General features: G+C 26.4%; 1 protein-coding gene across 1 annotated transcript; it reads right to left on the bottom strand.

Annotated features, from left to right (window-relative positions):
* Positions 1-677: 677 nt before the first annotated feature.
* LOC100212724 (staphylococcal nuclease domain-containing protein 1) lies at positions 678-18,114 on the bottom strand. Its single transcript, XM_065812157.1, has 19 exons — positions 17,854-18,114; positions 17,404-17,544; positions 17,030-17,153; positions 16,007-16,091; positions 15,856-15,931; positions 15,295-15,373; positions 11,422-11,513; positions 9,348-9,610; positions 8,087-8,177; positions 7,202-7,951; positions 4,099-4,368; positions 3,781-3,838; positions 3,552-3,675; positions 2,414-2,483; positions 2,287-2,339; positions 2,153-2,207; positions 1,788-1,835; positions 933-1,133; positions 678-827 (listed from the first exon to the last, which is right to left on the bottom strand). The coding sequence occupies exons 1-19, from the start codon at positions 17,893-17,895 to the stop codon at positions 768-770; spliced, it is 2,682 nt and encodes an 893-aa protein (XP_065668229.1). The 5' UTR covers positions 17,896-18,114; the 3' UTR covers positions 678-767.
* Positions 18,115-18,159: the final 45 nt, after the last annotated feature.

Genomic DNA, 18,159 nt, shown 5'->3' on the forward strand with positions numbered 1-18,159 from the left:
TCGTTGAAATAGTTGAATTAGTTTGAAATCAGAGTTTCTTGACTAACTGATTTCTAAAAACATCCCTTGACTATTCCAGCTTTTTCAACGAGTTTGGGGAATTATACCAAAATAAACAATTTTCTTTCTAAGTTCAATACGAACCCTGTAGTACACGAGAAAAGGTGAAAAGATATATATAAAAAAAAGTAGTAATCTAAATCTACTTTCCTAATGTAAACTAAATAATAGTTCAGAAAATAAAAATTATTAGCACATTAAAAAAACTAGTAGTGAAAGACGCGAAATTTGCTCGTGAAAAATTGTTAAAAAACTTATATAACTTATGTCAGACTTTTTCTCAACTTTTTTTCTTCCCTTAAAAAACCAAGCTATTACGGATGTTGCAATCCGCACAAATTTTCGTTCTAATTTTGCAACCATAAAAAAGTATACAAAAGTAAAACTAATGCAATTGCTGAATATTATTTAAAGCGTAAAACTAAATATGCAGATAAATATTAAAAACTATGCATATTCATATTACTCCCTTATACGAATATATTTATGCGTTTAAATGCTACTTATAAAATAAATAACCATATAACTTTATATAAACCCTCTAAAAAAATATATATAAAAATCTAAAAACAAAAGCTTTGCACTTCTTCAAAACAATTTAAGCAACTAAACCATCATGTAATTCGATTTATTTATTAATTTTAAAATGAGTTCACATACTATTGATTTTTTTTAAACTGAGTCCGATATATATAACAAAAACTATGCTAACCACCGAATTCTGGAGCATCGTCTTCAGTGAAATCACCGTAACGCCAAAGATTTAACTGTAAATGTAAAAAAAAATGTAAGTTCTCACTTAAACTGACTTTAACTTTAAGTAACTTAATTAAAGTGACTTTAACTATATGTCGTTAAAAAAATCAACTTACCCTAGCTTTCCGAGCGATATCTTGAGCAAGATTATAATCGTGAACAAGTTTGTTTAATCGCTTCTCTCGACGATTTTCAACTAACACAACGCCATATGCAAGCAATACACAAGCTAAGTCTTGTTTACTATCAACATTGGTTAATGATACAAATTCTTGGCCATTAACTCTGTATTCAACGTTAAGTGAAAACTCTTTGTTCTAAAAACGTTACACTACAAATAAGCATTGAAAACGAATTTAAAAAAACGATTAAAAAAAGCACAAAATTCCTTAATTTGTGATGTAAATTTACATAGCAACCTGTTGCGAAAGACTTCTACGTTTTAATAACCAAAATTCAAAATAAAACGTTTTCTATTAGATGCTTCAAAAATCTGCTATAACTATGTTGTATCGGAAATTTACTGTAATTATGTTGACATATATTAAAAACAGTTTACATTAAAACAGAAATGTGGCAAATAGAAAAACATCAAAAAACTAAAACCAGGTCCTGACAGATCGTTATAAGATCAATCATATACAATGTATAAATAATACTTCTTTAAAACTTTTTAAAACTTTGTTTCAATATTTTAAGCGTCATTCTAGTTTTAGTAATTTGTCTATTGTTTCAGTAGTAAAATTTTCTGCATTATTTATGCAAAGTTTTCCATAAATAATACAGAATTTGCAATTTTTTAAAACTTTATTCCAGTAATTTCAACGTTATTCTAGTGTTAGTAAGTGTAAGTTAGTAGTAGTATGTCTATTGTTTTAGAAGTAAATTTGTCTGCATTATTTATGCAAAATTTTGCATAAGCCTAACAGTTGTTAAATAAATAAATTTTAACAAACACTAAATAATCTTACCAAGGCTTCCTTAGCAAATGCTCGGGTGAGATCTTCGATATTGTCCTCCTAAATATTAAAGCAATCTCTTTAACCTTTGATATGAATGAAGCGTTTGAAATTCTATCAAACAATTATTATTGATTCTGGAAAATAATTCATTCCAATAAATGTCATTGAACTTCACAGTGGAACCCTGAAAAACTTTAATAAATATAACTAAACTTTAACTAAAACTAGATTTATAAAAATAACTATTTCTAACTAAACATCACTTTCTAAACTAATTTCTTTTAAAACCATTAATTCCCATATAACAATTTGTGAAAAACGATTTTATATTACTTTAATGCTTCTGTATTCTAATTAAAAAAAAAAAAACTTACATCTTGTGGTACTTTTAAACAAGCAAGGGTGTACTCACGAGCTTGAGGAGGAAAGCTGAAGGTAAATTGTTTATGTAAAAAAAAAAAAAAAGTTTGAAAAACAATATAAAATGAATCACAAACTATAAAATTACCTAGCGTAATTTGAAGGTAAAGAAGCTAATTTTGTAGATTGAATGATTTCACGCTGAAAACAAATTTCATGAGGTTCAAGAAATAATTTTAAAAATGTATTTAAAAAAGTTACAAAACTTATCTTACATTGCCGTAATCCACATATAAAACATGAACTTTTTCTGAAGATTCAACTTTCTCAATTCGTGCTCGGTACCTATTTAACATAAATATTATCGTAAGTTTTATACTTATTTCCTAAATCAAATTCATCTAAATACTTTCGAAAATCAAAAATTTTATTGCTTTCTTAAATGACAACATGTATGGTTATTTTAACGACAACTAGCTCACAACCTGTGTACATACTCTCATACCATCATCTAACTTTAGATAAGCGGTCAACAGAGGCTTAACTCAAATTGGGTTATCAAATAATTAATAATTTTTCTTATTGATTAATAATTAAAAATCCACAGTTCAAGTAACCTACTTAAAAATTACTTTGTTATACCTGAATGTCTACTTTATTACATAAACGCATAATTTTTGCTGAACTTATGTTGCTACTAACAAGATTGGATCTAACCAAGTCATGAAGCTGTTGCTTATTTAAAAAAACTAATCACTTTTTATTAATGCCTTTTTAAAATCATAAAAATTTAAAATCTCTTAATAATTTGTATTATTTAGTATAGAGTTTATTTCGTATATTTAAAGTAACTTTAAGTTAATAAATTAAATTAATAAAAACTTTCAAAGCAGTTAAAAAGCAACACAAAAGATTGCACTGTATAAAAAATCCTGCTAAGACCTGGTAACTACTTTGTCACCAATCTACTTATCAAATCAACTATGCTATCCACAACTTTTATCTGAAATGTTAACATGAAATGTTAATTATGATAACACGCTATCATAATTAACATTTTATGTTAACTAATACTTTATAGAAAATAAACTTTTTCCTTATAAAAATTTGAATTAACATTTACAACAAGTTATTTATTTAAAAGAGATTAAAAAACCTAATCTACAAAACAACTTTTAACTCTAATTTAAAAAACCTTCTAATTAACAAAACAACTTCTAACTTTAATTTAATGAACTTGTTTTTCAAGAATACATAAAGTGATCATGCAATTGTTGTCAACATTTTATTAAATAACAGCTGAACTCAAATGATACATATCATTTACATTGAGATCAGAGTTTAATATGTTATGCATAATTAGTATAACTTATTATTGAGCTATAATAAAAATCAAATAATAGAATTCCATACCATAACCCGTCAAGGAAAAGAGAAGCAACAAGTTCTCCTTTTCTTGGAGTTAATGCTCCAGGTAAAGGAGGGTTATCAACTAAATCTGTTCTCAGTTGTTGTTGCATTTGCTCAAATGCTTTGGCTGAAAAATAAGTTAAAAAAAAATTATGCTTAAAAAAAAAAAAAATGCTATTAAAGTCAAAAATTTTGTTCTCATAAATTTTATTTTAAGAATTTCATTAACTACCATTGTCAATGTGTTGAGCCCAGAAATCTGTGCCACGAATTATTTCTGTTACAATGACCTTCATAAAAAAAAGTTTAAATAATATTTATTGGTAGAGTACTTAAAGAATAAAATATAGAAAAATACATAAATGTAGAAATATGACATTAATTTCTTGTTATATTTGCAGTTATATTTTTGTTTATATTTGTTATTTCGTTTACAGAAACTAACATTTTTAAAGATATATGATGATATGAAACAACATTTAACTTTAATAAGTAAAAACAGTAAACAGTTTAATAAGTAAAAAACAGTATTACAGATTGTATAACATACCTTTTTATATGTGGGTTTTCGCTCAGTAGATTCTTCAATAGTATTATTTTCACGAACTTCTTCAACATATCCTTGCCATACTCCTTGTCTATTAGCTTTAACAACTTCCTCAGCATTTTGTAGTGCTTTAAAGTAAGGGGATTTTTCAGCAGAAAAATGAACCTTTGCTAAGCCCTTCTCAACCAAATAAACTGATAGATTAATATTTCCAATAAATAGCCATCCAACAAAGTTACCTCCCTTATCAATACTCTCAAATTCAACTTCTACCTAAAAATATATATTATTCTTTTTAAATTTTTTGGGTAGTAAAAAAAAAAAAAAAAATCAACTGTTTTAGAGCAGTATATATTAGTTTGTGTTCATAGTTTACAAAAATATGAGATCTATATTACTATTCATTAATATACTGTATTAAAACCTTAAGAATGATTAACACCTTATGATACAACCTTTTTTTAATTTTTTTTTTCACTCTCTTTAGCTATCACTCACAGTCTTGGCTGATCTTTCTAAAACCTTTCAAAATTTGGAAAGGTAATTAAAAATTTTTTTTTCATGTCGTAAATATTTTTACTATAAGAAAAAAACAAAACAAAAAAACAAGAAAAAAGTCTTCAAGACACAAAAAAAATTGTCTTGAAAAAAATATCAACAGAAAATAGTTATACTGACAGAACTAAATGTTTCAGATATTAAATTTTTTAGCTTAACGTAAATTTATGAGAAAATAACCTACTTTGCAACAAAACCATTCTATTATTCATTCATTCTATTATTTAACCAATTGTTCATTCAATTATTTAACCAATTGTTTATGTAGAATAGTAAGCATACCTGACTTTGTGCAATCTTTATTTTTCTATTGTTTAATTGATATGCACTTAACTTTAACTTGTTTACCCTCTTTTTTTCACTGTTTGATATCTGAATATTATTTTATCTAATGTTCCAATTTTGTCATCCCTCTTTTTATTATAATGTTTATAACAAACAAAATTTTATATTAACATTGGTTGTGGCTTTTTATTATTGTTATTTGTCAAGCTTTTTTCAATTTAAACTATATACTCTATATACTCAAGAACTTTAATTTCATCTGTAAATTTTTATTATTACTGTTAAATAAACAAATTGAATAAATATTTTTTTAGAAACTTAACTCATAACAAAAATTTAGACATAGATGGTTGCTAAACTTATCTAAAAGCAGCTGGATTACCACTGGTCATCAATTAGTTCTTCAGTTGTTAAAAAATATCTTTTGGAATATCTAAATAATCTTTAGATATTTCAAACATATTGTAATTGTAGAAGTTTTTTTTATAAAATTACCATTGTTAATGACAAAATGTTAGAAAAGTGTTCAGTGTTTAAGATTATTTCTTTAAAGATAATTTAGCAAATGATGCACAAAAAAAAAAAAAAGAAAGAAAATTTAAATAAAGTTGTTTAAATTAAATGCAGCAAACCTTTAAAAATACGATTGTAAAAAGGGCGTCAAAATATTTAAAATAAAACATTCTAACTTGTATTAGAGGTGTGCTGGAACCAGTATATGGTGGGTCCCCTAATCCGGGTACCCGATGGTAAAATCCGGGTCCGAGTACTGAGCCCATTAAAAAAAGTAAGAATAAAAAAAAAATTTATACAAATAAAAAATAATTTAGACAATACTTTTTTGCTGTATTTCATTTTAATTTCTTTTATGATTTTTTGTTTGTGACAAAAACGTTATCAGTGTTCGAAATAATTAAAAAGAAGACAAACAAATAATTTTCTGACAATAATTGATTGAAAACTTTATTAGAACAGATTTTAGATTTTTAAAAACAGCTAAATAATAATTAAAACCCTCTAAAACTATGCAATATTTCTTTGTTTTTAGCAGCCGTGGCGCAGTGGTAGATTGCTTGCCTCAGAAACAAAAGGGAGTGTGTCCCCTCTTGTTTTTGAAGGGGCACACCCCTCCCCTACTTTTTTTGTGTGAACCTTCTTTCTTTTCTTTTTTTTTTTAAAGAAATTGACAATTTTTATAAGAAACCAAGGTATTTTTTTTGAAATGAACTAGTGTGCCACCCACTTTGAAAACCATGTCTATATATATTATTATTTATTGTAAACTATTATTTAGCAAAAACCTTATTTAAAACGATCAATGCAAAGTATTAAACTTTCGTTCATTTTTCTCTCGCGCTCTAAACAATAAAAAGAAGCAATTAGCTGTTTTTTTTCTTTCGAATTCTAATATTATTTCGTTTTACAAAAATGTAATTTAAGTAAGACACGTCTTGATTTAGCACATAGGAATTATCAACATTTGAAACTATCAAGAAGTTTATTGGTTGAAGCATTATTTTTTATCCGGTTAATAATATTTCTACACAATTTAAACTTAAACAAAATTTGTTTTATTATTCTTATTATTTATTAGTTACAGCACTTAAAGTCTGTTAAAAATATTTTTAAAGATACCCAGGGCTGGGTACATCAACAAAATGGCTGATTCTGGGTACTCATTAAAACCACCGAATTACCGGGTCCCTGGCGCATCTCTAATTTATATCCAATTTTTCTCTAAAACCACAATCTTTTTTCCATTGATGTTTCTATGTTACAAGTGACAGAGCGGGCCACTACAGTCAAAAGGACTCTTAAAAGAAGAATTTTATATTTTATTTCATTTGCAACACTCTCTCGACTCTAAACCACAAACCTTGTTAAACAAGCCCTCCCCACTCCTGGCAGCAAAACAGGTTGAGCAGAGTAAAATGTAGGGTGGATTTAAACCTCCAATTTCTTTTTTGTGGGTAGTGTAAGTTATAAGGCCTACATAGACTTTAACGAATATGTTTTTTTTTTAATGTTTTTTCAAGCAATGTACTTTGTTTAAAATTTGTTTGCATGACTTGGTTTTTTTGTATTTACTAAGTCTATCTTTGGTCTGGAATTCCTGCATAAATGAAGCATATATGTAAAGTCAAGATGTAAACATGGATATATATGTAAATATGGATATTTATGCAAATATATATGTATATATAATAGATGTAAATACATATAGACTATGAACAGTAAACTTAAGACTGTAAATATAAACTACCTCTCTCTGTAAAATCATATCTTTGCTCATTGCAAAAGCTTCAGCTCCCATGGGTTCATCTTCAGAAATCTGAGTTCCTGCTGGATTAAAAGTCTTAACACGAGGGCAAGATATTCCAGCCAGCAAAAAAGTTAGCAAACATGTCTCTTTTGGTAAATACAGTCGAATTCTTGAGCCACTTGCTACAAACTCAACAACTGCTGCTGACCTACCAGCTCTTTGTAAGAATGGCAAAAATTGCTTAGACTTGCTCACATCACCAGATAAGTCAGCAATTCGATGTGATGGTGGTTCTTTTTTACTATGTATACCTTTACCATTTTTTGCTGCTCTACTCTCTGCTGCAAGTAAATCATCATACAAAGAAGATCGCTGATCATCATCTTGGCGGTGGCGCAAAACCCCAGCTAAACCTTTGCTGATCATAGCTTCTGCAATATTAATGTCACCAATTTTCACAGTTGCACAAAGCCGTTCAGGGTAGCCATCTCCAGGAGGTTTTATATAGTCAACAATAACATTAACTTTCTTCCCAATTAACTTCTTACGTAAGAACTCTCTAGCCTCAAACATGTATGGGATATCATATAAAGGTCTGCCTCGCTTACCATCTCTAGAAGGTCCATTCTCAACAACACCATCATCTTTTGGCTGAGCACGCGGTGGGCGTAAGCTGCTAAAAAACACTTTTTTCAGTTCATTACCTGAAACCTTGACAACAATTGCATCACCATTAACTATTTCTACAACCTAAAAACATATTAAATATACTTATTAATAATAATAATTACTTTTCTGTGGAACTCTTTGTCCTTATTAAACAAATAACTATTCCAAAAGTTTATTAAAAAGCCATTAAATATACTTATTAATAATAATAATTACTTTTCCGTGGAACTCTTTGTCTTTAATGGCTAACAAAGTTGTAGATGGTTTGTAGTCTTTCCAAATACGCAGTTTCTTTTCTTTAGCAAACCTTTGAATTAAGTAATAAGATATAAATAATAAGTTATTAGATCTAGGTTTGTAAAGGCTACTAAATGTATTTTAACAAATCAAATATTATACAGATCATTTTTGTTTAAAAAAAATGCTACTTCAAAAATGCAACAATGTTTCTAATATGACTTCTTTTAATACTGAAACTCTTAAGAATTAAATGCACTTTAACAAATTGTAAAGTCTGAAAATTGTGTCAAAAAAAAAGTATATTTTAAAGACTTAAAATTCTGACTAAAATGGTGAAGGCAAACTTTGTCTTAAACTACTAAGTTATTTTTTCTTGATATACATTTATTTTGTTTTAATATTTAACATTTGTTTTAAAAGGAAATCAACTTGTCTGAGCATTTGGAGATCATCATACTGTAAATTTTAGGTAGAATACATTTTTCATCATACTGTAAATTTTAGATAGAATACATTCTTACAGATACACTTTAAATTATGCAATTTTCCTACTTTCATAATTTAAACAATTGTTTCCAAAATATGGTTTTTAATGTTATTTAAATATCCATTTTATCTTTTCTTGATGAATTTCTACTTCGAATAAAATTTAGGATTACTTATGTTGTTTAAGCAAACAATAAATTATTAAAGTTATAAGTGCATTATAAAAGTAATAACACTATTATAGTTTTATTACTTTTATAATACAGCAACTATAGTATTTTGTAGTTGTAATTGTTTTGCTTTTTATAACTTTATTGTTAACAAATATAAGTTAATTTTCGCCCTATGAGAACAAAGATTTTTACATGATTTTGCATAAACTACACACACACACACACACACACACACACACACACACACACACACACACACACACACACACACACACAAACACACATCTTTGTACTTAGCTTTGCATAAAAAGTCATTGATGACATCATATTGATATAAAAAGCTGTGGGGGCTTAAGGGCATACATTGACTGAGGGTTTGGGTAGGTATTATCTAGATATTAAGAACTCTTAATGTCCCTAGTCCCATGAATGCTTATTGTAATTACATTAAATGAAAAAAAAATCTATATTTAAAATAAACCTCTTTGAATAAATTAAATACATCTAAAACCTGAAGTTTTTACCTATAATAAAAACTAATATATTAAATTTAAAAATTTAATTAAATTTTTGCTCACTTTTCAGCTTGTCTATACTTCTCATGACCAACTGTTAGCACACCCATGCTCCAATCAACACACTTTGCAAATCCTTCACTTAATAGTAACTCAGCAATATTTCCTGCTGGATGAATGATAGTACCTAACAAATTTTGATTAGAAACTCCTTCAAAAATAATTTGAATTTCTCTTTGCAGCAATCGACAATCTGTGAAGTACTTTGCTTCCATCGCGTATGGCTCTGCTACTTCTTCATCACCCTCACGTTTAAACTGTGGACACTAAATAAACATATAATTTATGTATTAGTGAAAAATACTTTACTTAATTTTTTATTAATTACTGCAAGTTTCTCTTTTTATAGGATCATCAGAAAGAATATCAAAATCTTCACAAGTTTTTGGAATTGTTTTAATTTATTTTTAATTTCTGCATTTTTTGTAAGCAGGAAGTAACAGTAACTACAATATCTAGTAAAAATTAAATGCAGACTTGGACAGGAATGGTGTGCGATTGCACACTGTAGCTGACCATGATTATAATTTTTTTTCTTTACAATTTGACCACAGCTGTTCTGATGTGTGAATGTAATAAAAAAATTGTTACGTTATAAATCTCTTTTATTCCTTGATCTTTTTAAAAGTTTTTATTTTATGCAAAGGCTTTAAATAAAATAAAAAATTAATTACAATGATAGTTTAAAATTTTATTTTAATTTTTTTTTAAATTTAAAATTTTGTGTAAATTAAATCTTGCATTAAAATTTTTTTTTAGTTAGCATGTATTTTTTATAATAAATTTAAACATTTGAAACTATTTTTCCATGACTTTCTAAAAACCTTTTAAATGATTATTTTTTTAAGTTACTCTAAGGTTAAATTAAATCTTCCCAAATCATTCCAATTCCAATCAATTCCAACGGAATGATTTGTTTGCTTTATTTCTTTTTGTTTCTATTTTTACAAAGAATTGTTATTTAAAAACTTTGGCATATAAATTTCGCTGAATGGTCACACAGGAGCCATTTTTTTAAACAATATTTTGTTTTGCAACTTTTTGAAAAAATATTTTATACAATTTCTTTGTTTCACTTTTCAGTAAATTAAATTAAACTTGTTAATTTATTAGACAATAATTAAAAGTAATTTGTAAAAGCAATTTGCATAACTTTAATAAAACGTTAAAAAATATAAGTTTCAAAGTAATACATTTCAAATGCAATTAAAAACATAACAAAAAGTAACTTTGGCTTTGAGTTTTATTTTAATGCTTATATATTTTCTTTTTCATAAGGAATTGATTTCTTTTTTCTTTAGCTTTTGTAATTTCTCCTAGTTTAAATTTAGCTTAGCACTTCTTTTTTCAGCGCATTTTTGAAATGTTTAAATCATTAAAACAGTTGTGGTCAAGTTTTCAACAACAAAAAAAATCATTAGCGTGGTCAGCAATAGCGTTCAATTGCACACCATTCCTGTCAAAACCTGTAAAATGTAATAATTTAAAAATTGATATTTATTTATTTTTTACAAAAAAATTCAAAAAAAACTTCAATTTTAGTCGTTTGCAACTAAATAGCATTAAGGTTACAAGCCAGGAAAAGTTACATAAAGTTAAGATTATAAAGAAAACTAACAAAGCAAAATAACTAGCATAGTTTGATGAAATGTACACACTAAGATTTTCTAAGTGAAATGTACACACTAAGATTTTCTAAGTGAAATGTACACACTAAGATTAGGATTTCAGAACTAATAATGCTCTATAATTGGTGGCACACAACATAATGTATGCCACTAATAACCTTTTACACAAATTTCATTGATGAAAAAATTAATAGAAGTAAACAATTGCAAATGTTGTGTTTTGAAGTATGAAAACTTGGATCTCAATTCATTTCTATTGTTTTGTTTTATTGTTGAACATTATTACTATTTTGTCAAAATTCAAAAAAATCTTATTAGCTTTTTTATAATCAGGCTAGGAAATTAAAAAAGTGAAAATACAAATTTTAATGTAACAACAACATTTTGTAAAAAATATTTTTTATCTATATGTTTAAGGGTTCAAAAATGGCAAAAGTATAAATAATTACCTTAATTCCAGTTATTGAAACAGTAACATATTCAAAAGTAGGAAGTAAAAATGCCCGAATAGTACTACCATCTCTTACCATTTCAATCACAGCTAAAAATATATTGTTAAACTTAATAATTATGCTAAATATGATGCAAAAAATCTGTGTTGCTTAAACTAGACTGAACAATAAAAGCTCACAGAGACATGAAATACTTATGGAAAAGTTATATCAAGAAGGATAAGAAATACAAACTAAGAAAAATAAACAGATGGTTAAAAATAAAAAAGAAGACCAAAACGAAGAAGAAAAACATATTCACATATCATAGTCAGCAATAAGTTTATCATAAAAAAAAATTGTAGTAAACTAAAATCAAAAAAGATTTAAACATAAAACATAGCTAAGATATAAACCAATAATATTATACCAACAAACACTAAACACAAAGTAACAACAAAAAATGCAATTTAAAAAGATATAACAATAATAACAATAATTCATCTGAAAATTGAAAGAAAGTTTAACAAGATAATAACAATAATTAATCTTAAATATGGAAGAAAAAAATCCTTAAACAAAAATAAAAATCCTAAACAAAAAAAAAAGTGTTTTAGGCCATTACTATTTATTATTTTTATTAATGATTTATGCGAAATACTGCAAAACCAAAGTAAATTATATCCCGGTTAATATCTATATTGATCTTAAAATTATGATATAAAATCATTCGTATTTTTAGTATTTATTATTATTTTTATATAGTTTTTTTAAATTTAAAATGCCCGGTGTTTAAACAAACAATGATTTAAAATATGTTTTGACTTTATTATTTTTTCAGTAGTAAATGTATTGTTTTATTTTTTTATTATTTTTCAATATGATAAATTGACCGTTTCATTAAAAGAGTTTGAGGACTAGAAATATTACCAGATTACACTTAATGTACAAAAATATTACACTTAATTTGAGCCTTGTATATGCTGATGATACCAAAATTATTACTGAAATAAATAATTTAAATGATTATCACACTTTTTAAAATAGTCTTAATTTGGTGGTTCAGTGGTGTAATGGATGGTCGATGGAATTAAATTACGCAAAATGTAAAGTTATATATTTTGGCAAAAACAATAATGACTTCAACTATATAATAACAATGAAAGATGGTTAAGTCCACCTTATTGCATTAAGTTACTATGAGAAGGACTAGAGCATTATGTTGCCAAACGATTTGAAAATGGAAAAAACAGGTTAATTATGCATGCGATAAAGTAAATAGAACTATTGGTACATGCATCACCATTAAATATATTAATGGTGAAATTTTTATACATTCGTCAGACCAGTGCTGAAATATGTAGTGGCCTCCATATTATGTTGGCAATATTAAAGAATTAGAAAATTCTTTAATATTGTCAATATTAAAGAATTAGTACAAAAGGCAAGTAACAAGGTTATCACCATTATTAACAATTAACAAAATAGACTTGATATACTTGGAATTTCAAAGAGACATAACATAAAAAGGGTGATGCAATATTTAATAAATTAAATACATTAAAAATACACAGCTTTGATCAACAATTAACATTAACTAGTAATAGAACATTGTCAATAATACAACACGTGTTCATAATTATAAACTAAAAGCAGAGCTGGTAAAAGACTGCACACCAAATTACAATTTCTTTACAAATACCGCTGAACTAATGAAACAAGTTGGAACAACTCTGTTAGAACCAATACACAACACTTAAATTATTTGAAATATTTAATAGATAAAGAATAATGTAACTATTAAGAAATATTTTATAAAACATTTAAGCTAGATACAGCTGTCATAACAAATCAGGTTCCGCTGGAGTATCTGCTAATGTCTTAGCACTTTATTATTATTATTGAATAATTTAAAAACTTAGAGAATAAAATAGAAAAACCCAGCAGATAATACAAAAATAAAACATCATCTATGATAAACCTTTTTTCAATCAGTTTTTGTGTTTTAAATAAAATCCTTTTGAAAATATTAAGAAACTTTTAAATTAAATAAGTTTTAAAAAGATTTATTTTAATTCATTCAAATATACTTATGGAAAAAGTTAAAACTAAAATTGAAAAACTTTCTTTTAACTGTAAAAGAGATAAAAAATTTATTCAAAAGTATAGGTTTGACATTAATGTTTTAATACATTTTATGAATGAAAAGGAATTAAATAAACCAAGAATTAAAATTTACTAATAACTCAACATAAAAGTCAAAGTGATAATAACAATAGCATTATATATATATATATATATATATATATATATATATATATATATATATATATATATATATATATATATATATATATATATATATATATATATATATAAATATATATATATATATATAAATATATATATACTACAATACAAGGAAAAAACTAGACATAAGTAGATATAAGCTTTTAGATCAAAATGAATGCTGAATGAAAAGTCATATGAGCTAGAGTTTTGGTTAATGGAATAAATAAAGACAGTTGGTCTAAGCAACAAAAACGGTAGTACTTGTCAAAATAAAAAAGAGACAACTGTATAACTATGGGACAGAGATTCAAACTTTTTTGTTTCCATTAAATTCTGGGTCTGGAAATTACAAGGATTAAAGAAGAGAGTTGTCCATCAAGGAAATATTTCTTACTGTGGTTACTGTGAGTTCTTTTATATGTCAAGAACAATAGCCCTTGCCTTAACACTTCTTTCTATGGCGCTTCTAATGCATAGTAAAACTTTTCTGTAACAGTTAACCTGTCAGTAGTAGTACAGATATGTTAACTATAACAGTTACTACTACTGCTGCTAGTGACATGTTAACTATAACAGATACATGTTATCAGTAGTAGAATGAAAGGATCAAAATACATATTGATTATCAGAAAGTAAGTTAATAGAATCAAGACAATATATTAGAAGTTTGTTAGTTAAAGATGTGATGGAACCCTGAGCAATTTAGATGTCTTACAATCGATTACCTTGATTCTTTGGGATAACAGAAAGAGTGTAATCATTAGAGATGAATTATAAAAATTGGTCATTTAAGACCAATTAGTTTGATTAGAGATAAATTCTTTGCAAAAAGGTTTGTCTTTATTCTTGGGAGAGGCAATAAGATAAGGGGTGGAATGTTAGACTTAATGTTAATAGAACTGCTAAAAATTTTCCATAAGTCTCTAGAACCCAACTTCTGAGATTCAGTAAAATTAGTAAACAACTTAAAATATAAAAGAAACTGTATACTTTTGATGTCATATACAATAGACATATTTAAAACAACATTAATTTATGTTTTTAATCAAGTTAATTCTGATTCCACACTCTACTTATATAATTTGAATGTTAACTTAAAAATCTACATTTTAGTTTTATAATTTAAGTGTTGACCTAAAACTCTACAAACTTTGTAAATGTTTTTTTTTGGTGTTGCAAATGCTTGATATTTGATACAATCTGTCTAAACAACAATTTTGTAAAATTTCATTTTTTATTGTAACAAATGTATGTCACAGTACTAAAAGTCCAAAAATTTAAGTAGAAATTATTATAATTTAAAAGATTTTATTAAAGCAATCTTTTCAATTGCAGGTTTTAAAACTATTACAGTGATTGGTATATTAAATAAGAATGGTATAATATAAAGTAAATAAATATAACCAATCAAACAAACATATTAATCAATTAAAGAAACATATAAATCAATCAAACAAATATTTAAGCTAATCGAAAGAACATACAAGTCAATCAAGCAAACATTAAAGTCAATCAAAAGAACATATAAGTCGATCAAAATAAAAATATATGTATTATCATAATGAGAATACATTTTAATTTCAACCATCAATAATATACCATTTATTGGTTTGCCTTTCTTTTGGTCTACAAAAAGTCTAGGATTTTCAATATTCCATGTGATATTTCTAACATGCTCCTAAAAATAAAATTCAAAACAGAACATTTTTATAAATGATTTCCATCTCATTCAATGGCTTGTTTTCCTTGAGAAAAAGTTAGAAAATTTTGGAAAAATAGTAAGAGTTAAGTTACATATACTTTAACAGCCCTCAAAACTAAGGTCTGTATTCAGCAATGCCAACCTAAAAATCAGTTTAAAGTCAGCAAAAAAATCAGTCCAAAGTAAGCAATTTATTGCCAACCTCCTAATATAATATATTCCTAATTCCAAGGGGTGCTTTAAGTTACATATTACAGGTTATAATTCCAGATACAGTTTTTACAAATCAAACTTATTTACAGAAGTCAACACTCATTAACACCCTGGTAGTTAATCAAGTAAATCAAAATAAATTTTATGTCTATAAAACAAAATGAGTTTCTTAACCAATTTCAAAACAATTTTCAACTTTTAAAATTCACTTTAAGAACTTAACTATTTTAAGGAATGAAACTTACTGTAGTTTCACCTGACCATTTTCCTTTCTTTGAAGCTTTAGCTTGGTCTTCCAATTCAATTAATTTTGTTTGGTCACTAAAAAAAAAAATTTAAACAGATTGTTACCTTAATAAAATAAAATTACTTGCATAAAGGAAAATAGAATCTCACTCAGATGGCTTAATTCCTCCACGACGAACTTCAACCAAACCTTCTGAAACAAGTTCTTCAGTAATACTTTGCAATTCACCAGAGCCTGATGTAATCATTAGTGTACATATTAAAAATTATGTACTAAAAAGTGTTCATATTATATATATATATCAGTCTTCCCCGTTTGAAATTTAATGCCAGCACACAAAAAAGCGCTAGCAGGATGGTCATTTTTAAGTTAGCCTGTGCAATTTAAAAAATTCATTTTTATGCTACTTAAATAAAATGAATGCTTTGAACAAATGCATAAAATAATTTTAAAAAAATTGGTAAAATAAGCCATTTTTCATAAAAGATGTACAAATGATCAAAAAAATTTGATGCAATTTAAAACAAAACGTTTTTATCTTTTTGACAAGCGCTTTTTTTTGTGCTCATTAGAGATTTTGCAAGTGTGTGGGCGAGTGCAAAAAGACTTGAGCACGAAAGTGTTGGATAAACGGAGAAAACTGATATATATATATATTTATTTATATAGGTAATCCTACAGTTAAGTGGCTTTAAATAATTGAATTTTTTATGAAAAAATAAGGTCATAAAAATCCATACCAACAAAATAGTAATAAATGATAAGAGTTTTGGTTAAATCGTATTTTATGTAAGTAAACTAAAAAAGTTAAAAGCGCAACTTTGGGTATTTAAAAAAAAAGCGCATAATTATTGCATAATTATGCAACAATTGTTAAAATATGTTTAAAATCCATTTCTTTGAATACTTTTAAGTTAAAAATTATGCAAACTCTTTTGTTTAAAAATATTCCAAAAACAAAAGAACTTCTTAATTACATTTTACTACGCAATAAAAAAGTTACGCTTTTAACTTTTTTTGTTTACGTACATAAAATACGAGTCAACCAGAGTTTTTATTTATAATGATTTGTGTGTGTGTTTGTGTGTATTTCAAAACTGTTAGTTTGGTGACCCATAGCATTTTGTGTAAGACTAAATGTTTTTATATATTATAAAAAACTTATAACTTACTTGATTTCAAAAATATACAACCATATTCTCTTCCGGATCCAGGGACTTTATATTCAATAAAAAATTCTATCTCTTTTCCAATAAGTTTCTTCCTAAGAAATTCACGACTTTCCCAGGCATATGGCTATGAATCAATATACCTAATTGGTAACACCTAACAAATCATGGTACTAATATTTTATTATAATCTAAAACTTTTATTAAAGAATTCGGCCCAAATGTTGAATAATCTTCATTAGCAAAGTGAATATTATATTTGAATTTCATAAAAGTTCCAAAACCATAAATTTAGCATTTTTATTAAAAAAAAAAAGATTTATTTAATATATTTTTAGGATAGCTTGTTTTCTATGCTTAATCAAATGTTGATTTACCTCATCAGCTGCAGTTTCAACATTTCCTCCAGGACGTTTTGATAAACGTGGTGCAACTACATTAGAAAGAGCAAGCTGTCTTTCAGGAGGAGGTCCACCTTTTGGTTGACCACGAATTATGACACTATCACCTGATAGAACCTAAAATTTTGGTAAAATATTAAAACCGTGTGAAAAATTTTACATGATTTTTTTATACGAATGCATACCCCTACAAAAAAAAGTGAACCATTTAACTTATATTATTGCAAATCATTTTTTATATATGTATATTTCTTCGGATACTTTATTTACGTTTTGAATTTAAAACAAACTTTATTATTTGTATATTTCTATATTATTATGTTCATGAATTATAATGTATGAAATGAGTTGCAATCTTATTTGACTATAATCTTACTCAGAAAGACAGAAAAATCTTGAAAAGTACCTAAGTTAGGAAATACTAACCGACTTTACAATGCCTTTATGAATGGTAGGTGGTTGAGCCATTTTTAAGAAGGTACACTTAAATTTAGGTTATGTACCACAGGTACTACTACTTTTCTTCCGGGTGATTTAACAAAAGGTAACGTATGTTTTAAACTTCCGTAATAAAAAACTGGGAACAAGTATACTACGTGGAAAAAGAAAATAAACATTGTGGGGATTCCCTTTCTGCAAAACAAGTAAATTGTGGGGGTTGCCTTTTCGATTGCATACTGAAAGGCAAACCCCACATATATTAATACATTATAGTCCGGGTAAGAAATGTCG

This window comes from Hydra vulgaris, chromosome 12 (assembly GCF_038396675.1).
Source record: "Hydra vulgaris chromosome 12, alternate assembly HydraT2T_AEP".
NCBI lineage: Eukaryota > Metazoa > Cnidaria > Hydrozoa > Anthoathecata > Hydridae > Hydra > Hydra vulgaris.